This window comes from Ictidomys tridecemlineatus, chromosome 13 (assembly GCF_052094955.1).
Source record: "Ictidomys tridecemlineatus isolate mIctTri1 chromosome 13, mIctTri1.hap1, whole genome shotgun sequence".
Classification (NCBI taxonomy): Eukaryota; Metazoa; Chordata; class Mammalia; order Rodentia; family Sciuridae; genus Ictidomys; species Ictidomys tridecemlineatus.
In genome coordinates this window covers 35,798,546-35,822,931 of record NC_135489.1, presented here as the reverse complement: position 1 = coordinate 35,822,931, position 24,386 = coordinate 35,798,546, and the positions used below count along the sequence as shown (strand labels likewise).

The 24,386-nt window shown below is 39.4% G+C and overlaps 1 protein-coding gene, 1 long non-coding RNA gene and 1 pseudogene across 3 annotated transcripts in view; 2 read left to right on the top strand and 1 right to left on the bottom strand.

Annotated features, from left to right (window-relative positions):
- LOC120885897 (uncharacterized) overlaps nucleotides 1-18,952 on the top strand; it is a 19,818-nt gene extending 866 nt beyond the window's left edge. The window contains exons 2-5 of one of the 2 annotated variants that reach the window (XR_013429603.1): nucleotides 164-552; nucleotides 891-944; nucleotides 12,462-12,758; nucleotides 15,087-18,952. This is a non-coding gene — a long non-coding RNA (uncharacterized LOC120885897). Of the gene's footprint in view, nucleotides 1-163; nucleotides 553-890; nucleotides 4,345-12,461; nucleotides 12,759-15,086 lie in introns of those variants that run through there. The other variant, XR_005728675.2, reaches the window with a different exon arrangement.
- On the top strand, nucleotides 4,443-6,513 carry LOC106144890 (lysocardiolipin acyltransferase 1 pseudogene; annotated as a pseudogene).
- On the bottom strand, nucleotides 15,863-24,386 carry Znf396 (zinc finger protein 396). Its single transcript, XM_040273814.2, has 4 exons — nucleotides 24,154-24,386; nucleotides 21,657-22,157; nucleotides 21,252-21,396; nucleotides 15,863-18,504 (listed from the first exon to the last, which is right to left on the bottom strand). The coding sequence occupies exons 2-4, from the start codon at nucleotides 22,074-22,076 to the stop codon at nucleotides 18,059-18,061; spliced, it is 1,011 nt and encodes a 336-aa protein (XP_040129748.1). The 5' UTR covers nucleotides 22,077-22,157; nucleotides 24,154-24,386; the 3' UTR covers nucleotides 15,863-18,058.

Genomic DNA, 24,386 nt, shown 5'->3' with positions numbered 1-24,386 from the left:
GTTTAACATATTTTTTGCTTCATGCTCTAGCCAGAATTATATATAAACTCCTAAGCTGACACACCAAAATGGGTTTTTCTGCTATCAGGCCACCTCCCATGTGGCAGGAGTTCTCTCTCTTCTTGTTTAACTAAATCCTGCTCCATTTACTCTTCCCTTCCAGGATTGTGGACTTTATTCTTCAAAAATTAGGAGACCCAGAGGAATTTGGCCAAGTGGGAAACATAGTCTCATCTCAAAACTCCAGTTTAAGGTCGCAGTGAATTTGCAGAATGCGTGAGCATCTGACTTCAGCCTGGATATTTTGTGCCAAAAAACAGTTGTAGACATAATCATTTAAAAATGTAAGTCAGAACACTTCATTCCCCTTTAAAGTCCTCCAATGGATCTCAGCTACCTTAAGTATAACATAAAAACTCCTAACATTGACCTGCAAGATCTTCTGTAGTTTGTTACCTCTCTGACCAAAGCTTTTCGGCTCAATGTGGCCTAGGAGCTTCAGCCTCACTTTCCTTCTGGAAGCCTCCACATCCTTCATAGCACTATTTAGAGGTAATCTCATTTATTTATTTACCTGTTTTGTTTTTGCCTGTAAGTCCTGGGTAGAGACAGGAACTTCTACTGCCTTGTTTACCACAGTATCCCCACCCAGTCCCAGGATGCTGACTGCCTGGTACATACAGAACTCAGTAAACTTTGTTGAATAAATGAATGAATTGTGGACTGGTCAGATTGCTGCCTTTGATGTCAGACATCAGAAACCACACAAGAGAGCCCTGCTGTTTAAGATCTTTTGTTAGAAGCCTAGGTCCAGCCTTCCAGAAACATTCCAAAAATCTCAGAATTCTTTTTTTCTTCTTCTTCTTCTTCTTCTTTTTTGTCCCATTCAGGAAAGTACCCTCTGAAAAGTGCCCTTAGCCTGTCTCAGATTTACGAATAAAAGGGTAAGTGAGTGAGCAGCCAATGGCATAGCACTACTATTCACTCTGACCACAGCTCATCTTCCCATAACCCCTGCTAACTGTCTTGTAGGAGGCTGCAGAAATCCAGCTTTTTAACTCTCCTTCTTGGCTACTGTCTCCATCCAGCTTGGCTGCACTTTCCAACCTTTCCTTCTTTTGTGACTATGCAAGATATTTTTATTCTGTTTTGTTTTACTTTGTTTTTACATATGATTAACATTGGAAAGCAAAAGTATAAATATCAAATAAAAATGTTTGCAGAAGCTAAAAGTATTGCAAAATTTTACAAAAGCCTTTCCTAATTCTTTCTAAAATAGTAAATTGAAACCAGAATGACGCTTTCTTCACTAAGTTACTCTTTTGAAGATGGGGACCAACAACACCCACTTTGAAATACCATCCTTCTGAGCTCCATTGTGTCAACTGTTTCCTGAATGGTGGCCCTTGTTAACATCTTATAGCTCTAGTCAAGATAGAGCATTGTGTTCCTCTTGGCAGCCTGAGCATAGGGAACAGCTCTCGATACCAGTGCTGACAAATCCACACAGGCCACCAAGGCAAGGATTGAACCACAGCTAATCTGAGTCTTGGCAAAGCACCCTGTGGTCATGAGAGCCTGAGAGGCTTGTGAGAAGCTACTACAAGGCCATTTCCCTCTCAGCTCCCTGTCTTTCAAGGAGACTGTTAGGAGGCCATTTCTTATGCTTCCTGGGTTCTAGTGAGTCTTCTGTCTCACCCTCTAACAGTACAGTGGTAGGCTATTAAATGTTAAACTGCAACAGCATTTGCCCTTCAGCAACAAAGTTTCCGTAACTCATTTTGCCCACTTTATTTTGCTGTCATCATTTGAGTTCATGAGACAGAAGCTCAGGGAGGACTGGCACCTTTGACTACTTTTGCTTCCATTGTCTATATAATAATCTAAGTCTAAAAATGCTCATTTCTTTACCACTAAATCTTTTAACCTTGCCAGGTCTTGATACCAAACATCTCATTCATTCATTAATGATAAATCAAACAAACAAAAAAGTTAGATACTACCTGGTTGCCAGAGAGTTAGAAATAAAGAAAATGAGTTATGATTCTTTCTTTGAACATGACCATCTTGTTCAGGAGATAGACAAGAAAACAAATATCTACAAGGCAGTGTAGAAGTGTGACAATAGAGAAGAACAGAATACCAGGGGTGCTTTCATATAAGTTATTATGCCCAGAAAAGGCAGACACCCTGAGATAGTGGAGGGGAAACAAGAAAAGTTTTCCCATTGTTAGGAAAGCACAGATCTTCTGGTTTGGTGTTATCAGATTCTACCCAAAACAATCTTTCCTTGGCTTTTCTCTAAAAATTAATTTGGAACTCTCAATCTTTCAGCTGGGCATTTTAAGTACTCTTGTGGTGGAGAAACCAAACCTGATTAAAATGGAATTATATGAACATTATAATAAAGAATCAGTGCCTGGGGAAAGGGTTAATTTCTCCCCCAACCCTAAACCAGCTTCTCTGCAGGGAACCTAATTAACCTTGGGTCCCTATCTATTGGGTTGTAAATAGCTATAGGTAGGAAGCCTGAGGACTCTCTCTTGATATGTAAACATCCCTGTGACAAGCTTCAAGACCAGAGACAATGGATACCTGTGAAGTTTCTTCTTAAGCTTTGTAAACCTTTTAGGAGTATAGCTACATCAATTAATTACTATTATAAATTAATTTATAATAGTATAAATTTATAAATTTTAAGTCACCATGACAGTTAACTGCTGTCTAAACTGTAACTTTAGTTTTTAGAATTATAGCTCTTGGGCTGGGATTGTGGCTCAGTGGTGGAGCACTCCCCTAGCATGGGCGGGACCCGGGTTTGATCCTCAGCACCACATAAAAAAAATAAAGACATTGTGTTGTGTCCATCTACACCTAAAAAATAAATATTTTTAAAAAGAGAATACCCTGGAAAAATAAGGTCCTCTTTTAAAATATCTATATTCTATATCTATCTTAGGGAGATAAACTCAAGTCATCTTTAGTTATTGTGACCTGTGGAAAAGAACACTTCATGATAACACAAATGTTTTACTGTCTCTGTCCTGCACCTGTGAACTACTTATCATAAAATTTCTGCATAAGATCCTTCATCATGAAAGTCAAGAATTATAACCTACCATTGTTGTAATGGTTAAGGAATGATGCCGAATTTCCTATAAAGAGCCCATGTGACCTAGCTCAAGGCCCAGAACTTCATAGCACTAGCTCATCTGGGTCCAATGGGACATAAATAAACCTGGGTTCTCCAACCCTCCTAGTTGTGCTTGGTCTTTTGCTGAGTGCAGTTTCCATAACAGTCTTCCATTTGAGCCAATAAGTGCAGTGATGCCAGGAATCTTTGGATTACAAGTGATTTGAAAACCCAACACTGGCAGACATTAGCTTCCCACATACAGCCCACCTCCTTACTTCTAGGACATCCTGATATTTTGGATTTATGCAGGCAGGCAATAATATGCCCAGCCATAGGCAACAATTGTGATTAAGCTAAGATATTCGTAACCATCCTTTTTCCTTTTGCTTTTCCACTTTGCCTTTCTGGCAGCTAAGAACAGCCATATTATTTAGTTCTAGTCAATGAAATGTATGAGGAAGTAGTTCTCTTCTTCCTAAAAAGTTATCCAATTCATTTAAACTGTCAAAATTGTTGGTATAAAGTTGTTCACATTTCCTTAACATCCTTTTAATGTCTGTAAGACCAATAGTGTGCCCCCTCATTTGTTCCTGAAATTGGCAATTTCTGTAGTTTCTGGTTTCCCTTTCTTGATCAGCTTTGCTTAAGATTTGTGAACTTTATTGGTCTTTATAGAATTAACTTTTAGCTTTGTTTGTTTTTTTTGTGGAATTTTGCTCTTTTAAAAAGATAACATACAGTAAATTTGGGGTGTGTGTGTGTGTGTATGTGTATGTGTGAGTGTGTGTTTGGCATCTAGTTCTATGAGTTTTAAGACATTCATAGAATTATGAAATTATAAATGATACAAAATAGTTCCATCTCTATAAAACTCTAGAAAGGATATCTGTTTAGGGTATTCACACCTTTCCTATGTCCCTAACCCATGCCAGCCAATGATTTGCTATCTATCACAATAGTTTTGACTTGTCCAGATGTAATAGAAATGGAATCATAAAGTATGAAATCTCTTAAGACTGGTTTCTTTTATTCAGCACAGTGCTTTTAAGAATTATCTTTATTGTATGAATCAATATTTTATTGCTGATTACTATCTACTTATATGCACTTATCCATTATCTTATATTGCTTATCCATTCAACCCCAGAAGGACTTTTAGGTCATTTCTGGATTTTTGCAATTATGAAATAAAGTCACTATAAACACTGGCAATGAATAAGTGGTATATTCTGCCCCAAAGTCTGACACTCCACCCCCCAGTACCCTCTCCCCTGAACTCATCCATGTTCCTGGATTTGGTTGGGCCATGCAGGTTGCTGCCTGTATCTTTATTCAAAGCAAGTGGTGGTGGGGTAAGCACTAGCCAACTGGTCACTGGGGATCAAACCTGGGGCCTTGTGTCCCTAGCCTCTTGTCAAGAGATCGTGAAGCTGTGGATTCTTATCTAAAAGAAGAAAAAAATTCTCTAAAAGACTGAGTTGGGACTCCTAGAATCTAAGCTGGCAATAAAAGGACGAGGTGATATATATATATATATATCAGGAAAAAATAAGATGTGATGTTTCTTACCCACGAGCATTAACAAAGTGATTTCTATTTACTAAACAAATTTTCTAAAAGCAGGATCCTAGCTAGGCAAGGTGGCCCACACCTGGAATCCCAGCAGCTCAGGAGTCTGGGGCAGAAGGATCAAAATTCAAAAGCTGGCCTCAGCACTTTGTGAGCCCCTAAGCAACTCATTGAGACCTTGTCTCTAAATAAAATATAAAAAAAGGGCTGGGTATGTGGCTCAGTGGTTAAGCGTTCCTGGGTTAAGTCCTCAGTATCAAAAAATTTTAAAAAATAAAAGCTTGAGGCATTGTTGGGGACCATGTTTGTTGTAAAAGTGATTAAAACAGGTGATGCGTTTGTACCCGGAGAAAGAAATGTTATTACCTAAGGAAAATAAAAAGGAGACACAGGATAGGAAAGGTAGCAGAATACATCAGTCACTAGTATGGCATTATGTAAAAATGTGAATGTGTAACCTATGTGATTCTGCAATCTGTATTTGGGGTAAAAATGGGAGTTCATAACTCACTTGAAACTATTGTTCGAAGTATGATATGTCAAGAGCTTTGTAATGTTGTGAACAACCAATAAAAAAAAAAAGGAGACACAGAGATAAGATGCAGAGGCAGAAAAGAGAAAGAAAGAGTGGCTGCCCCTCCCAATCAGCCGTGTTTATTTATCTCAAACATCACATAACTCATTAGTACCATGACTACATTATTATTTAGTATTCCTTTAATCCCAGGTGCTAGATACTCAGTCAGGGCTGATTAAGACAGCCCCCTTTTTTCTAAGGACATTACCATAGTGACTAGATACTGCACCTGTATAGTTATATTGCTAGCTTCAAGGAGAAACTGCTGGGCATTCCAAGCGTGGGAAACAATGCCTGTTACACAGCCCCCCTCCCCACCCCTGGGAGTTTGCTCACCAGAGGGACCTGTACATTTCACTGTCAGAATACCTGCAAGATTCTATATTCTGAAGATCTGTGTGCCTGAGATGAAGGTCGAAACTGATAAGGCTCCAACAAATAGTTTCTTTGTGAAGAACATTGCCATAGCAGCCAGGCATCCTGTTTTTTGCACAGGAGTTTCCCAGCAGCCAGGCATTCCATGTCTTTGCCCAGAAATCCTTAGAAGACAGGCATTCTGTGTCTTTTCACAGAAATCTCCTAGTCACCAAGCATGCCACAATCACAAAGTTTATCAGAGACCCCAATCCCAAACACAGAACTCCTACAATCATGAGCCGCCAGACAAGAATGGACTGGATGTGCCTGTGAAATTGTCTGATGAGATATGGCTACCTCAGTTGGGAGAAAATTGGCCTTAAAGCTAGTCTCAAAAATGTTCCTGGATTTGGTTGGGCCATGCAGACTGCTGCCTATATCTTTATCAAAGCAAATGAAAGGATGACAAAGCCATTTTGAAGATATGCTTGATTATTTTTGTGATATCCATGAACTACTTCAGTTCCTCATAGACCTAGAAAGGATTGATTTCACAGAAAACAGCAAAGCTCAAAGTAATGATTTTACTAAAAATAATGGACTTCAGAAATATAAATATGTCTCACAGCCAAGAGCTACAGGCTTTACTTTTGTAGCAGACCGTCCAAGAGAAGGTAAGAATCTTGATGCTATCCTTGACCTCACTGCGGTATATCACAACATTCCTCAAACAGAGAGATGCCTCCTCCATGGGAACTTCCCCAAGAAAATCCACTTTCATGTCCACTGACATAAAATATGTTGTATGTCCAAGGAGAACCTTCATCCATATTACTAAAAGCATTATACATATTCAATGCAATTCCCATGAAAATACCAGTGGCATTCCTCACAGAACTAAAAACACAGTTCTAAAATTCATTTGGAAGAATGAGAGATGCAGAATAGACAAATAATCCTAAACTAGAAGAGTAATGTTGCAGGCATCACAATATCAAACCTTATACCAATCAGAGCTATAATAATAGTAATACTAAAAAGCATGGTATTGGGTGCTGGGGATATAGCTCAGTTGGTAGAGTGCTTGCCTTACATGCACAGGACCCTGGGTTCAATCCCCAGCACCATACACACACACACACACAAAAAAAAAAACAACAACAAAAAAAAGCATGGTATTGACACCAAAACAGACATGCAAACCAGTGGAATGGAATTGAAGACAGACAAAAATCCACATCGATATTTGACAAGGTGTCAAAAACAAACCTTGGAGAAATGGTACTAGGAAAACTGAATATCCATGTGTAGAGAAATGAAACCTGACCCCTATCTCTCCCTTTGCACAAAGATCAACTCAAAGTGGATCAAGCCATAGGATTCAGACCAGAAACTCTGCCATTGCTAGAAGAAAATGTAGGCTCAATACTCCAACATATTGGCATAGGAATTGACTCCTTTAGCAAGACTCCTAGAGCACAAGAAGTGAAACCAAGAATAATAAGTAGGAGGTCATCAAATTAAAATGCTGTACAGAAAATGAAACAATTAAGAGCATGAGGAGAGAACCTACAGAATGGGAGAAAATCTTTGAAAACCTACTTTTCAGTCAGGGGATTAGTATCTAGAATATACAAAGAACTCAAAAAACTTAACATACATGCACACACACACACACACACACACACACACACTCTCACACAAAAACCTAACTCAAAAGAATAAATACAAGTATCCAACAAATATATGAAACAAACGTTGAACATCTCTAGCAATCAGGAAATTGCAAACCAAAACTACATTGAAATTTCATCTTACTCCAGTCAGAAGAGTAATTATCAAGAATACAAATGAAAATGTGAGGACAATATGGCTGTGACATCTGTCACCCCATTGATCACCAGGGTTGATTGGGCTGATCTGGCTGGTTAGGCTGTGTCCCTCACCTCTCCATGTGTATCCCTCCCAAAGCTGTGCACTTGATCGAAGAGGATGAACTTCCCCAATAGAGGAGGGCGGGTCCCCTGCTAGAACCTCCAAACAAGTTCTCAAGAATACAAATGATAGGGCTGGGGATATAGCTCAGTTGGTAGAGTGCTTCCCTTGCATTCACAGGCCCTGGGCTCAATTCTTGGCACCACTACCACACACATACACAGACACACACACACAGACACACACACACACACACACACACACACATACACACACGGTAATAAATACTGGTGAGGATATGGGGGGGAAGTAAATTTATACATTTTTGGTGGGTCTGCAAATTAGTACAACCACTCTGGAAAGCAGTATGGAGATTCCTCAAAAAAATAAGGAATGGAACCACAATATGACTCAGCTATCCCATTCCTTGGTATACATGCAAAAGATCTAAAATCAGCATATTCTAGGGATACAGCCACATCAATGTTTATAGCAGTGTAATTCACAATAACCAAGTTATGGAAGCAGCCCAGACGTCTGTCAACAGATGAATGGTTTTTTAAAATGTGGTACATATACACAATGGAGTTTTACTCAGTCATAAAGAAGAATGAAACTATGGCATTTGCTGCTAAATGAATGGAACTGGAGAGCACCATGCCAAGTAAAATAAACCAGAATCAGAATGTCAAGGATCTAATGTCTTCTCTCATATGCAGAAGCTGAACCAAAATAAGGGGGCAAAAGAAGAGGGAAATTTCATAAAAATAGAAGAGAGATCAATGAAGTAGATAAAGAGGATTGAGGAGAAGGGAGGAGGGATGGGAAAAGGAGGAATGGCAGAATGAAACTGATCAGACTATCCTATGCACAAATATGAATATACCATGGTGAATTTCACCTTTATGTATATTTATAATGTACTATTTTTTTTAAAAAAACCTGTAAATAAATAGAAGAAAGACCAGCAGAGTGGAGGAAAGGGAACGAGGGAGGGCGAAGAGGAGAGAAAGCACAAGTACTGGGGACTAAATTGGATCAATTATACTCCATGCTTGTATAATTAGGTCAAAATTAATCCCAATAGTATTTGTAGGGGCTGGGGATGTGGCTCAAGCGGTAGCGTGCTCGCCTGGCATGCGTGCGGCCCAGGTTCGATCCTCAGCACCACATACCAACAAAGATGTTGTGTCCGCCGAGAACTAAAAAATAATAAATATTAAAAATTCTCTCTCTCTCTCTCTCTCTCTCTCTCCCCTCTCTCACTCTCTCTTTTAAAAAAATAGTATTTGTAACTATAATGTACTAATAACAATTTTTAAATAAAAAATTTATTATTTTAACCCTTCCCCCCTTTTTTTGGCAGTTCTAGGGATTGAGCCCAGAGCTTTCTGTATGCTGGACAAAAAGCATTTTATCACTGAACCACACTTCCAGTCCCATTTTAACAATTTTTAAGTGTATGATTCAGTGGTATTAACTATATTCACAATGTTATATAGTCATCACCACTATATATTTCAAGAACTTTTTCATCACCCTAATCAGAAACTCTATATCCATTAAATAACTCCCATTCTCCCTTCTGTCCAGCCTGTCGTGACCCCATTCTACTTTAGGTCTCTATGAATTTGTCTATTCTAGATGCTTCATATGAGAGAAATCACATATTTGTCTTTTCTTGTCAAGTTTATTTTACTTAGCATGTTTTCAAGGTTCATCCTCATTGTAACATGTTTTCAGAATTTCATTGTTTTAAAAGGCTAAATAATATCCCACTATACACATATAATACATTTTGTTTTTCTCTTTATCCATAGATGAGAATTTGGGTTGTTTCTTTAGGGTATTATGAGTACTGCTGTTATGAACATTGGTATATTAGTATCTGTTTAAGATTCTGCTTTCAATTCTTTTGGGTATATCTAGGGATAGAATTGCTGAATCGTGTGTTAATTATGTTTAACATTTTGAGAAACTACCAACTGTTTTCTACAGTGGCTGCTCCATTTTAAATTTCCATTAAAAAAGAACTACAAATTCAATTTCTCCATATCCTTGCCAACATGTATTTTCTTTTGTTTTTGACAATAGCCTTCCTTCTGTCTGTGAAATGGTACTTCGTTGTGGTTTTTGATTTGCATTGCCTTAAAGATTAGTGATGTTGAGCATCTTTCATTTGGTGCTGGTCATTTATCAGTCATTTATATATTTTTTTGGAGAAATATCTATTTATGTCCTTTGCCCATTTTTAAAATTGTCGGTTTTATTGTTGAGTTGAAGGAGTTCTTCATATATTCTGAGTATTAATCCTTATCAGATATATGATTTTCAAATATTTTTATTCCACAAGCATTTGAGTGTCTATTATGGGTTATGTTCTAAACCAGATGCTTGGGAAATAACAGTGAATGAGGCAACTCATGCTTTCAAGAAGCATAAGTAATGAGGCCCAAACAGAAACAGATAGAGTGTCCTTTTAGGACTAAAGTTATACATAAATTATAACTTTATAGCCTAAAGTTATACATAAAGTTTGCTTCTCAAACATGCAAAGGAAAATGTAGCTTCTTTTTTAAAAAAAAATAACTGATGTTTTTTGCTTTTTGAATCTCTATTCTATTAAGGGTTCCAGCAGTGAAAGAGTTGAATTAAATTACTCAGTCCATTTGAGTTTGACTCCTATCTTGACTCTGTCTCTGCTTCTCCCTGCCCTCTGGAGGCTTGAGAAGAGGGCTTCATTCCTCATGGTGAGGTAGTGCTATGGATTGGATCTTCTCTGATATTGATGCTATCCAGCTGGTCTGCTGTGGTGTTTGCTCACCACAGCAGCCACAAGTGGTCTGTTCTTTTGACTGGGCTGAGAGCCAGTATCCTTTCTTGCTGATTTGCCTGACACTTTGTTCTAGAAAGAGCTATAGATCCTCTCTAAGCTCTGGCTCAGACACAGTTGATTGTGGCCAGCTCTTAGCTACAGGATCCACAAGCTCACTCTGCACAACTATTCCAACTCCCCCAGCTATATAGCTAGCCAATTTCTGTGTTCCCCAGTGGGCACAGGAAGCTGCTATACCTCTTCCAACCTCGTAGAGGCCCTTCGTCTAACACTACATTGCCATTTTTATAGACATCCAGTGTTGGAGCACAGGCAACCTATTCAACATTTGTCCTCCCAATGCACTCAATGGCAAGTAAGAACAACCCTGCCTCTTTTCAAGTTCTCCCTCAACCCTCTCCACAATTTCTGAAGGACCCCTTTGTCTGATCCCATTATTGTTTCACCTATTCCCAGGTGTAGGAGGGCATTTAAAACTTTCCTTTTTGCTGCCTCATGACTTCTTCCTTCTCAAAGTGTCATTCATTTTCCTCCTCTTTCATGGGGCCACATTCACAGTTTAATATTTTAAAAATATTTTCTTTCATGTGATAAATATAAAGCCAAATTAGACTGCTATGGGATCCATAGCAGAGTGGTGCTGTTCCTCCACCTACTCCTGGGCTGTTAGGGAAGGCTTCCTGGAGGAAGTGGCACTTTAATGAGAACATGAGGAATACAAGGGGGTGTGATGACATGTGGAAGCTGTCTAGAAGTTCAAAAAAGACACATTAAAGGTACAGAGTCAGGAGAAGGACTTCTGATCATTCAAAATAGCTGTAGCATGAAAGAAGCCAATAGCAAAAGAGAAAATTGTAAGTGCCATTGTATTCTGATCATAAAAATCCTCAAAAACTCATAAAGCAGGTCTCACTCTATCCTAAAAGCAGTGGGAAACCCACTTTTTTAAGCAAGAAAGAACATGATACCATTTGTGCTTTAGAAAGATTATTCTGGTAGAAAGAGATGAATGCATATGAAGAGGGCAAAATCAAGAACCATTAAGTGTCCCCTCACTCAGAGACTAGCTACCACCTTGATTTTGCAGGTATATGCTGGAAAAGTTTAAGTTGGAGGGAGATCACAACAGCATTTTTAAATGTTGAAGTGATGGATCCTAAAGGAAGACAGTGGGTAAAGAAGCAGAAGAGAGAGAATGAGCAGTGGCAGCCAAAGCTCAATGGACTGGTGTTATGGTTTAGCTGTGATGTGTCCTTCAAAAATTTATATGTGAAACAATGCAAAAAAGTTTAGAGGTAAAATAATGGGTGAGAGTCTTAATGCATTAATTCCCTGATAGGGATTAACTGGGTGGTAACCATAGGCAGGTAGGGTGTGGCTGGGGTAGGTGGGTTACTAGGATATAGCTTTGGGCTATATATTTTGTCCTTGGTGAGAGGAAAACTCCCTGCTTCCTGGTGGCCATGTCCTGAGCTACTTTCCTCCACTACTCTCTTCTGCCATGATGTTCTGTCACACTTCGTGCCCAGAGCAATGGAGTTGGTTGTCCACGGACTGAGACCTCTGAAACCATGAGTCTCCAAATAAACTTTTCCCCCTCTAAAATTGTTCTTCTTAGGCTTTGTCATGGCAACAGAAAAGGTGACTAAAATACATGGGAAGGAAGGGTAAGGATCAAAGGAGATAGCTCTCTTTTATCCTGAGAGAAAGGAGAGAGGAAAAATGGGTGGAGTCTAAATAAGTTGGAAAATTTAGTGGCAGGAGATTGTTAGGGTTCTCATCATTTTTTCTATAATGCAGTAGTCAAAAGCATAGTCATCTGCCTATAAAGAGGAAGGAATCAATGGGTCAGTGTGGCTAATACTGCTAACTGACCTGACCTGAGTCTCAGTCCAAATTCCCCTTGGCCCTGTTGCTTTCCCTCTAGAGGCTGAACAGGCAATAAAGAAACATAAGCAGAATTTGCTAGGGTTTCTTGGAAACTTTTGTTCCTCCTAATCAAGGATATGGGCATGACCAGCACCCCTTCCTTCTTCCTGTCTTGACTCCAGATGTACTTCCTGGAGCTTGGACAGCTCTGAAACCCAAGAAAATAAGCATGAGAGAAGAGCCAAAAGGACCAGACCAATCACTGTCTCGCTGCTGTTGAGAACCAGCAGCAACTCACTTTCTGAATTTCAGGTTGTAAACTTCTGTTTAAGCCACCAAAGATGGATTTTGCATCTGCAAGCATTCCAAACTAATACAGAAAGATGAATAAAAGTAATGAACATCTGACTTGGTCTCTGAAGACAACAGAAGAGAAGTAAAGACAGAACATAGGATTATTGGTAATATTAATGGTCCAGGTAAAGTAATATTTGTAAAACATTGCCAGTTTCATTTTGGAGTACTTATTATCCCCGAAAATGAATCAGTCTAATGAGGATGCTAATAGCATGCTAATCTTTATCAACTTTAGTCTAAGTCATAGTAATTTTCTTTTTAGACAAACTAGTTCTATCTACTTATTAGGAGAGACTTATACAAGTGCAAAATGATTCCAAGTGCCCATTAATATTCTCTAAAGATTTATCATATACTTAGATAATATGAGTTACATTACTTTATGGTGTTTAATTTCAGATTATTTACAATAAGGAGAATACAATCTTTGAAAGTATTACAGAGGCTTCTCTCAGAATACTTGATTTAAAACCTGCCACATTATTCATGTAGAATCTAAAAAACTCTTTCCACAAGTAAGCAGCAATCCACAAAACATATATCTCTGAAGTATTGTTGCATAATAAAAGGCTTATTCCTCTCTTGATTGCAAAGAGAATGAGCCCCAAGTAATTTTTAATATCTGATAATACACAAAACCCACTACATATTCACTAGAAATACAAAGAATAATCATTATCAGAAAATTGTATAATAAAATTTGCATTTACTTGTTTCCCTACTAATATTATACTTATCAATATATTAAATAAACAGAACACTTTTAATTCCACATTTATTCTGGAATCCAGCAATAGGTATGGCTGGATTTTCTGAGAATAGACTGTTAACACTTTATCAGGAGACCAGTCAGACAAAGAAGGTAACTATGAACCTCTTCTCTTATCTTTACAAGGACTTTTACTTCTGATGGCAGCCTCCATCATGGGTAACTAACTGTTGCTCCATGGGAAACACAACCATACATGTGTTCTTGTGATACATTATAGAATTTTGGGGGGAAGCCCAGGAAAAGAAACACTAAGTTGTATAATGTTGGACTTAACAAACACATCTATCATTTTATTTTTAAACAGGGAATCTGATTGAATAAATAAATAGGCCTGGGAATGTGACTCAGTGGTTGAGTGCCCCCCCCCAGTTCAATCCCTAGTACCGAAAAGAAAAGAAAAGAAAAGAAAAGAAAAGAAAAGAAAAGAAAAGAAAGAAAGAAAGAAAGAAAGAAAGAAAGAAAGAAAGAAAGAAAGAAAGAAAGAAAGAAAGAAAACAACTTATTTTGGGCTATGGTTTTAATCCATCATCATATGGCCCCATAATTTGAGTTCTGTTGGGTAGTAGAACATCATGACAGGGAGCATGTGGTAGAGCAAAGCTGCTCTACCATGGCAGCTAGGAAGGAGAGGGAAGGGAGGGAGAAGAGGCCCTTCAAGGACACATGACTTCACTACCCCACCTCCTAAGGGTTGTACCTTTTCTCAATAGTTCCTTAAGTTGGTTACCAAACCTTTAGTACATGACCTTTGGGAGAATTTCAGATCCAAACCATAGCAATTTGTCCCTGGCTCCCAAAGTCTCATATTAACCTCATAATGCAAAATGTATTTAGTCTATCTCCAAGAATCTCCAAAGTCTCAATAGTTCCAGAACTATTCAAAAGTTGAGGTTCAGCTGGGAATGTAACTCAGTGGTGGAGACATATCTAGGAAGTGTGAGACCATGGTTTCAATCCCCAATACCACATACACGCACACATGCAAAAGTCCAAGTCCTAAGTGTCTCTGACACTTGAGGAAAACCTTAGCTGTGGGCACCCATAAAAAAATCAACAAGTTATGTTCTTCCAAAATTAATGGCAGAGGGTAAGCATTCCTATTCCAAAAGGCAGGTTTAGGAAAATAGCAAGGGGAAATTAGGCCAATACAAGAACAAAACCTAGCAAGCAAACATTAAACCCTATAGATCTGTGTCCAGCATCCAAGGACCCATGGTGGCAAGATGTGGACCTCAAACAGGGAAGCCCTGCCTCTTTGGTTTCACTAGCTATAATCCACCTGGATACTTTTTTTTTTTTTTTTTTTTTTTTGCATTCAGGGGCACTTAATCACTGAGTTACATCCCCCAGTCCTTTTTTGTATTTTATTTAGAGACAGGGTCTCACTGAGTTGCTTAGTACCTTGCCATTAGGGAGGCTGGCTTTGAACTCTTCTTTTTTAAAATATATATTTTTAATTGTAGGTGGACACAATACCTTTATTTTTATGTGGTGTTGAGGTTCGAACCCAGTATCTCATGTGTGCTAGGCAAGTGCTCTACCACTGAGCCACAACCCCAGTCCTGGCTTTGAACTCTTGATCCTCCTGCCTCAGCCTCCAGAGCCACTGGGATTACAGGCATGTGCCACCACACCCGGCCACATGGCTACATTCATTGCCTGAATTTTGTCTCAACAGGCATTCCATGTTCCTGGCATTTCCAATTCTCCAGTGTCTCCATGATGTCTTGGGCTTCACCCTCACAGAGGCTGCTTGCAGGGATTCTGCTCCTATCACACACTGCCTAGCTTCCCAGGCTTTTCTTTGAAATCTTAGTAGAAGCCTTCATGCTTCCCAAAGTCTTGCTTCCGGCATTCCTGCAAAACCAGCATCACATGGATAATGCCACAGTCTGCCACCAGCATATGGTGTTATCACCAGGGCCATTTTAAACCTTTGCTACTGTGGCCTCTGAGTGTCTTGATGGCTCAACTTGGAAAAAGGAATCCTGGAAAACAATTCTGAAGACAACCCTGCATGGCAGGGTGCTCTGGGGTTCTCTTCTCTAACAAAAGTCTTTGAGTTGGCAATGGGTTGGATCTTGATGATTTCTGAGATGTCCTCAAGGCATCTTTCCTATTGTCTCATTGTGAAGTATTTAGCTTCTTTTTAAAATTTGTTCTTTAATAAGTGTGATTCCAAAGTCATGCATGAAATTGGGTATCTTTAAAGAAAGAGAGTGGATGAAATTATTATCAGCTATTGTAGACATAATCCACTGAAACAATGTTTAAAAGGGAAGTCCAAAAATTTGGTTATAAATGCTGGGTACTGTGTGGAGAATCAGGATATTGCTATAACTGTGACTAATATTGTGGAAAAAGCACTTGAGAAGAATCTAATAGTCATATTTTGCCTGGGAGTATAATAGTTTTATGAAAACTTGAAGTGGTAGACAATTCACAATCATACCCTGTTTTTTCCAACAATTTATTCACTGCTTATGACTTCTTGAAATACCTTTGAAATATTGGATTCCAAGTTACACACACAATGAGGGGAAACAGACTAATAAGTGTCCTTTGAAACTGACAACACTAATGAATAAAACAAGCAAGAAGACTGTATAATTTCAGATTTGATACAAATAATGAAATTCTTATTGTAAAATGGTTACACAATAAATTACTGGAATAAATTAAAATACAGTGGAACAAGTTGACAAAGTTCAACAAAGTAAAAGAGAATACAGCCAGTGTGACTCAACCAAGGGTAGTGTGTACCTGTAATAATTTCAGTGGTGGTGTGGATAAACATGATTGGTAGGTTTATATTTTGCTTTATTATCAGCTATTATAGACATAATAAAAATTGGTATTGGCCTTTTTTCACTTAAATAATTGATATGTGCATAAATTATTTCAAATTTATGAACAGAGATAAGAAAGACCTCATAAGCTTGTTGAATTCCCAAAGAGACATGTGCTTATCATACTTAAAATTATGGAAGGAGAACCCATCAGGAAGAAAATATAATATTTCTAGACTTATTACTGTTCAAGATGATGTCAGATTTAACAAGAAAAGCCATATTATTCTCAAATATCAGGAACAACTATGATGTAAAAACAAACCATGTATTGGGAAACCAACATATTATCCAAAATGTAATGTTACCCTTTGTTTGAAGTGCTTTCTCCTTTCCACCAAAAAATAACTGTTGAAAGTTAGTTCTTTGTATATTATGTAACATGTGCCCAATGTTCTATTTATAGAATTGCTTACATATATGTAAAAGATACTGTATTGTCCCAGTGTCCTATTTATAGGACTATCTGTAGTTTTTTCTCATTGAAAAAAAGGTTATATAAATTTCAGATTTGATTTCCAACCTATTTTAATACACCTAGGTCACTGAAATATTTGCAGAATTAAACTTGGGAGTTAATTAGTAATTAGTCCATTACCTTTAAATCCAGTCTCTTACAAAGTCTGAGAGCATGGCCAAAATGTAGAGAAGTTCTTTGCTTAAATTGTAACAAGAATAGCTGCTAGTTGAATTCCAAATGGAGTCCTCATTTCCAGCCAAAGCTTCATTAGCACAACCTTTACTGTCTGCATTCCTACAGAAACCGGTCTTCTGCTCACCCATCAGTCTCTATTAAGCTCCACGTACAGCACTATAGGGTTTTTTTAGTCTGCCCCTCCAGACATTTCCAAACTCCTCTCACAAACCCATTTTACACTGTCAGGTGTAGTTACAGCAATGACCCCACTTCTCAGTACTAATTTTACATTAGTCAGCTTTCCATCACTGTGACAAAATACCCTAGAAAAATCAACCTAAAAGGAGGAAAGATTTATTTTGACTTATTGGTTTCAGTCCATGATTGCTTGGCTCTGTTGTCCTTGGGCCTGTGACAAGATAGTCCCTCTCACAGGGCAGAGCTCATCGAGGAGGAGGCAGCTTACCTTATGGCAGCCAGGAAGCAAAGAAAGAGAAAGGGGCCAGGATTCCAATGTACCCTTCAAGGGCACTACCCCAGTGGTCCAGCATGCTTCATTTAGGCTCCACCTCCTATAGGTTCCACAGCCTTCCCAGAGCATCATCAGCCAGGGGCCAAGTTTCCTACATGAACCTTTGGGGGACATTTAAGACCCAAACCATAACAGGCCTCCTCAATCCTGCTCTCATAGTGTAAATCTGGTAACAGAAGACCAAATTGGAAAAATTTTAAAGAGCCGTTGAATTTTGGGTCTTCAGAATTCTAGTGATTAATCTATGAAACACAGGGCAATATCTGTTTTTAAACTGAGTAACACATTCCTTCTCAAAGGGAAAAAAAAACCATTTGTCTAAAAAGGAAATACACTAGTTCATCATTTAGGTTGATAACGGAAATAGTAAAATACGTCTGAAGACGTCTTTCAAGGGCTGCTTAAGGATGAAACTCTGAATTAAGCTTTGTAATCTCAAACATTTGAACTGACCTGCACTGATAGGCAGAAAAGCAAATAATGCTGACATAAGATATTCTACATCCTTTCCCATGACTTTTATAACCCTTGAAAGGAAACTGGTACCCACTAAAACCACTGATTTATACTAAAGGCATGTTTGTTACTTGGGTCCGGTCTTATCTGTAAAAGCTCTATGTGCTTTGATTCCCTCATGATACTGATGGGACTTTTTCTCTAGTGTGTCTTTTTCTATGTCTGAAAAGATTTGAACTCTGACTAAAGGCCTTGCCACATTCATGGCACTTGAAGGGTTTTTCCCCAGTATGGATTCTTCTATGCTGAATCAGAATTGCACTCCGGCTGAAAGCCTTTGCACACTCGTCACATGCATAAGGCTTCTCTCCACTGTGGATTCTTTGATGTAAAATAAGGGCAGAGCTCTGACTAAAGATTTTGCCACATTCTTCACACTTGTGTTGTTTTTTTCGAGAGAGGTTTCCCTGTTTTTTTTCAAACCTGCCACCTTGTTCCCAGGTTCCTCTAGATATGAAACTCTGGGAGGCACTCAGATGACGGGTATTAGCACACAGCCCCATGCCTGAGGAAGTCTTCTGCCTTGAAGCAGATTTTACATTTGTAGTTTTGGTGTCTGCATCTGAAATAATAAACAGAAAAGTAAATGTCACCAGTTTTCTGTTCAGAAAGAAAGGGAAAAGAATGATCCAAATGAAAAAATAAATGAATTATTAACAAGAATGTTCATGAACATCACAGTGTGGAGGATGCAGAGGGTAATATAAGATATTGAGATCATAAGGCAAAGAAAAAGGTATCCAAATATAAAGATGCAAAGCTCCATGGAAAACACAGAATCATGAGTAGGGGTAAAAAGATATGTCAGAGATTGAGGAAAGACTGGGAGAAAAGAAAGGGCCTAAAAGATAAAGCACTGTTAGAGAAGAAGAGCAACTGGAAAGAGAGGAGTCAAATATGAGTAATAAACAAGATTTAGTATAAGAGCATTGATAAACAAAAGCTTAGTAATGATGAATGAATCAATAATTAAGAAATAAGCTGAAAAAAACCGAGGGATCAAAAAGAAATATGGAAAATGAAGTCAGAAAATAAAATTTAGACAAAAAAGGGAGACTAAGAAAATTGGCACCTTAAAAGATAAAGGGCAGCACAGAATACCCATCTATGAAAACCTCTCCTGTATATATATTTTTAGTACTGGTTGAATAGCTCAGTTTCCTGTATTTTTTATACCTTTATTTTATTTTTTATATTTGCATGTGATGCTAAGGATCGAACCCATTGCCTCATGCATGCTAGGCAAGCACTCTACCACTGAGCTACAACCTCAGCCCAGTTTCCTATATTATTTTTATGTTGCATTAAATATCTATAAAAAAATCTGCTTAGGATCTGCAGCCACTCAAATATGGCTCAATGCAGAGTACCTTCTGACTCAGGCTGCCTGAAGCTCTAGAACTTATTATACAGAATGGCAACTTAATTTTGAGTATTCACTGAAGGATCACTTCATCAATCCTCAAGGTAGCATTTTAATGGAAGCTGAACACAGATGGCCATTAAAATTAATCTGCAAAAACAAAGCAGGGCAATTTGAGGAATGGCTGAGGACATGACTTGGCTGGGATAACTGTGACAGCAGGAGGTTCCTTCATCTGAAATAATTGTATAAATGGGACTGAGGAAACACAGAGAGGGACTGATGATAAGTGATTCTGTAGGTCCTCTCAAGGCCTAATCAAAAGAATAACAAAGTGGTTTGGGGGAGAAAACATGTTAGTACTGTGTATGATACTTGCTAAGAAAATTATGAGTGTTTTTTAATCTTTAGAATTAACTTAAAATGGGTCTACATATAGTTATTACAAAATGAATTTAAATTATTTCTTGCATTTGTTCACAAATTACATGTTTATTTATAATTACATGTTTATTTATAATTTATTTATAATTACCATTTTATAAGTTGTAAAGATTTTGTTTCAAAATTCATTTTTGATAGCTCACATTATAAAGTGACCTCAAAGTTTAGTCACTACTATCAAAATATTGGTAAAGTTTAGAGTACTGAAACACAGGTCATCTGTAGAAGCCCTGATAAAACATGATTCAGTACCACACCACTGAAATCATGCTGTGGCTTTGAGCGATGGTTGTTATCCTGTCCTGGTTCTGTATGCTTTGTATTGCAAAATCCTGGGGTCTTTGGCTGCTTCAAATTTTTATTCATTTTTTTAAAAATGTAGAAAAGGTCCCTGTGAGGACATTTACAGGAGGAACATGGTCCTTAACAATACCAGGAGCACAGGCCTTGGCTTTGAGGATGATCACTTCTGTAGTTCCCACCACAACAGAAGGGGATGTTTTCCCTCCTACTCTTAGTGGAGTATGGAAAGACTTTCACTTTTTTCCAACAATTAATCTTCTTGGTTAAGCCAAGATGATTTTGAGACTAGGGGTATTAAGTGCCAAGCAAAAGTAAATCTCTCTCTAAATTTCTATATTTTCATTTTCCTGTAGTTTCTTATCAAAACTGCCTTGGAAAAACCTAACTTTGCTTAGCTGATCAACCACTTCTGGAATATGAAGCTGTGTGTGTGTGTGTGTGTAGCAATCCTTCCCAAATGGGATTTCTCTCTTGATTTCTGGCATTCAACCCCCTTATTTCTGCTTTGTTTTCTTCCTGTAACACTCATTGTTTAAGTTTCTGTAATGGAAGAACAGATTGCTATGTCAGCTAGTTTGGAACGTTTTTGTAAAAACTGATGCAAAGAGCAAAAGAAGCCAGTTAAGATGTGAAGGAGCAGAGAAATATATTCAAAGCTGACACAGCCAAGTCATCTCAGGAGTACTGTGGGCAACTCTCACAAGTAACTAAGCAAGCGGTTACACAGAAATTGATGAGACAGTTTAGCAGCTACACTGCGTACCTTAAGTCCCACAGAAGGGCCTCAGAGGCTTCCTGAAGGGAAAAGATGAGAATGAGGCTGATCTGGAGGTCTTGTGGGCTGAGACTGCCCACTCCTGCTTCAGACAAAGTAGCTGTGTTTTCCTTTGGTTTATATAATGGAATTCCATGTAAAATTTCATATGAGAAAAGGTCATGCCATGCTTTAAAAAAGTTTGAAAATCCTGATGGAGTTGATTCAAGGATTTTATAACTAAAGATTTTCTAAGAATCTATAAAAAAGAAACAAAACCCAAATACCAAGACTGTTCATTGAACAGGACAAATAATTGGAAATTCCCACTGTGAGGATGAGACAAGAGATTTGGGACCTCTTTAATAAAGCAGCCAACTGTATTTGGTAGGCTGGGCCCCCTTCATCCCCACCATGAGCTAAGTCCTGCCCCCTGCACCCTCACCATGACGTCCTAAGGAGTGTAGCTCCCATGGTGCCCACTGGAACTGCTTCTTCAAAGGCTTGAGCTGACTGCTTGCCAAGTCCTCAGTGATTTCCCAAGGTGCCACCTTCTCTGCAGTTCTGTCCTTTCTTTGTCCAAAAAAGACCTGGGAAGAGTTAGGTATAATTGAGGCTGGAGAAGCGCATTGGATAGGGACTTGAAGATAAAATAACACAGAAGAAACTACCCTGGACACAAGAAAAGGGAGGGAAAATGTGCAGACATCCTATTTCCTGAGATATACAGGAACACATTTCATAGCCCATACCTCCAGCACCTCCAGTTGTGCTAAGTGGGAATAGGATTTGATAGCACACCCCTCCTCATGACCTGCCACAGTCATGCCCCAGCAGGTGCCCTTCTTACCTGCTCAGCTTGCTGATGAACCTCTTTCTCCACATCCTCCAGCAGAGTCACAGCTTCCTCTCCATTCTCTGGTGGGTGCAGGTGCACCCAGGCTTGCAGCTCCTTAGGCAGGATGGCCAAGAACTGCTCCAGCACCAGCAATTCTAGGATCTGCTCCTTGGTGTGCTCCTCTGGCCTTAGCCACTGATGACAAAGTTCCCGGAGCTGGCTCAGAGCCTCCTGGGGCCCGGGTGAATCCTCATAGGCAAACTGCCTGAACCGTTGGCGAAAGGTCTCTGGGCTATAGCAGTTGCTCCAATGGAGTCTGGAGTCCTGATCACAGGCCTGTTCTTCCTCTTCCATCTTCACTATTAAAATCCTGTTGGGCTCCTGTGGATTTTGTGGGAGGCACGTTGACGACTCTCTCGATTTTGCAGACATGTTGACTGGCAATGGCTCAGGACTGCTAGGCTCTCCCCTCAAGGAGGCAGTACTCTCCTTATGGACACTCCTTAAATACAACTAAAAAAGAAAAAAAAAGAAAGAAAGAAAGAAAAAAGACAAATGCTTCTCAGAACCAAACAACTAAGATTAGAGTATAAGGCTGCAAGAAAGTACCAACCTTAACCTCAACATAAACCATGCTTTCAAAGAATACTTCCTTAGAGAACTGAAGAGTTAAGACTCATTAATTCATGTGCATGAGTAATTCCCAATTTATCTGAAATTCATGCCCATGAGGCTAAATATTACAAAAGGAGATCAGCCAGGATTTCAAAGGAGCTTCCAAAGAATTAAGGGAAACCTCGGAAAAGCTATGACTCTGGAGCACATTCAAAGAATCAATTAGTTTTATCTAGTCTATTGCAAAGAGCTGGATAAAACAGTCTTATGAGAGTAGTACTTGCTGTGAATTCTTACATTAATTGTTAAAATAATGTTACTTTGACGTTAAAACATTTAAAAGAAAAAAATGCCATATTCATGTATCTTAATGTAATCCTATTTTCCATCATAACATCTATATTATTTACTCATCTATTATATAATATTTACATGTGTCTAATTTTCTCTATTACAATTAATGCTGGGAGGATCATCTTCATGAATATACTATTTTTCTCCTTTCAGGTCATTTCCTTCAAGCATGTCCCAAGGCCTTTGCTTATTGGGGTCAAAAGAGTGTTAAAAATTCTGTCTTGCTATGTACATTCAACTAAATTGCAAAATAGGCAATATCAATTCACAGTGCCACCAGTAATACAATAATGTGTCAAGGTGATGATTTCTGTAAGTTATTATTAGCTTGTTAGCTGGAAGGCAGCAGGAAAGACCATTTTCTTAGTACCATTTTAGGATGTGCAACATCAATAACTAATCACATTTTAAAAGCTGGACAGTAGTATGTTATAATGATTGTACAAGTTCAGAAATGACTAATTTAAAAATCTTAGGTGTGCCCCTATCACTTTTCCTCTTTTTATAGGCTGCTATTTGATTCCCTTTCACTTCACCAAGCATTTATACATACTGAGACCTGATGGATACCTGAATAAAGTTTGTGGCTTCACAAACATATTGCATAAAATGATACAACTTTATATAATTTATGGTATGAGGCAAATAATAGTGGACACATATAGGATTTAGTATGTGTCAAGCACTGTTCCAAGCCCTCAATAAATAAAACACACTTAAATCCCCACAAAAGCCCTAGGAAGTTATTTTTATTTCCATGTTGTCGATAAGGAACCTGTTAAAGCAAAGCTAGGTTTAGTGTCCAAGAACAAAAGGTCAGGGCAGGGGCATAAATCCAAGAGGTTCATATTTTTCCAGGTGCTGTGTGGTCATGAGGCCAGAGGCAGGCAAGGCCTTTTGAGGGACTACTGCTCACAGGCCCAGTGCAGACAAGAAAAAGGCCAGGAGCAGCACACACAGATGAACCTGGGCCAGAAAAAGAGTAAGGGAAGGGTAAAAGAAATGGAGCCTTCCAGGAACTCTAGGGACCATGTGAGGGACCCTAAGGCTGAAGGAACCTTCTGGAAGTCGCAGGAGAGAATCACCAGGGAAACACTGCCACTTCATCGTCAGGGGAAGAATCAATTGTCTCCGCAACTCTCTCAGCTCTACAGATGGCACGATTTCCCCAACATCACATAATGACCTATACGGGGTGAGGTCCCTGAAGCCATGGCTGCCCCCAGACCCCTGGATCTAGGAGTCTTTGCGGGGAAGAACCACTCTAAACTCTCCTTGGGAGGGCAGTATGGGACTCGCCCCATCACCCCTTCCTCCCGCTCCCCCATCTCGCCTCGGCGAGACCGTGCGGGGCACGCGGGCTGTGGGTGGGGCGCGGGCGTGGGTTCAGCTGGAGGGGCAGGAGCACCTGGAAGGTCAAGGGGAGGTGCCAGCCCAGGTGGGGCAGGAGATGGGGGGGCCGAGAGGACCCCAATGGGGGTGTAGAGGAGCTGCGCCTGCGGCAGAGGGACAGGTGGCGCCAGGTCTGCGCCCGACCCACCCAGTGATGGCGCTTCTGCCCGCGGCTTCGGCACCCCAGGTTCTCAGGGGAAGGACTGGCCCACAGCCGCCTGGGAGAAACCCCGGGAACGCCTCGCTCCAAGCTGCTTCCGGTCCTCGAGGCGGGGCGGGGCTGGGCTCGGGAAGCGCGAGCGGTTGCCCTGGAGACCAGCGGCGCGACCTGGCTTCCTACTGCGGGCTTGGGGGCAAGTGCCGGAGAGTGGCCTGGCGCGG

Bases quoted from the DNA above. Each gene is read 5' to 3' on its own strand.
- Znf396 (XM_040273814.2), bottom strand. From the start codon at position 22,076: ATGTCTGCAAAATCGAGAGAGTCGTCAACGTGCCTCCCACAAAATCCA. The intron at 21,397-21,656 runs GTAAGAAGGGCA...AACTCTTCCCAG, and splicing joins TTCATCAGCAAGCTGAGCAG to GTCTTTTTTGGACAAAGAAA. The intron at 18,505-21,251 runs GTGAGGGTGCAG...TTATTATTTCAG, and splicing joins ACACTCCTTAGGACGTCATG to ATGCAGACACCAAAACTACA.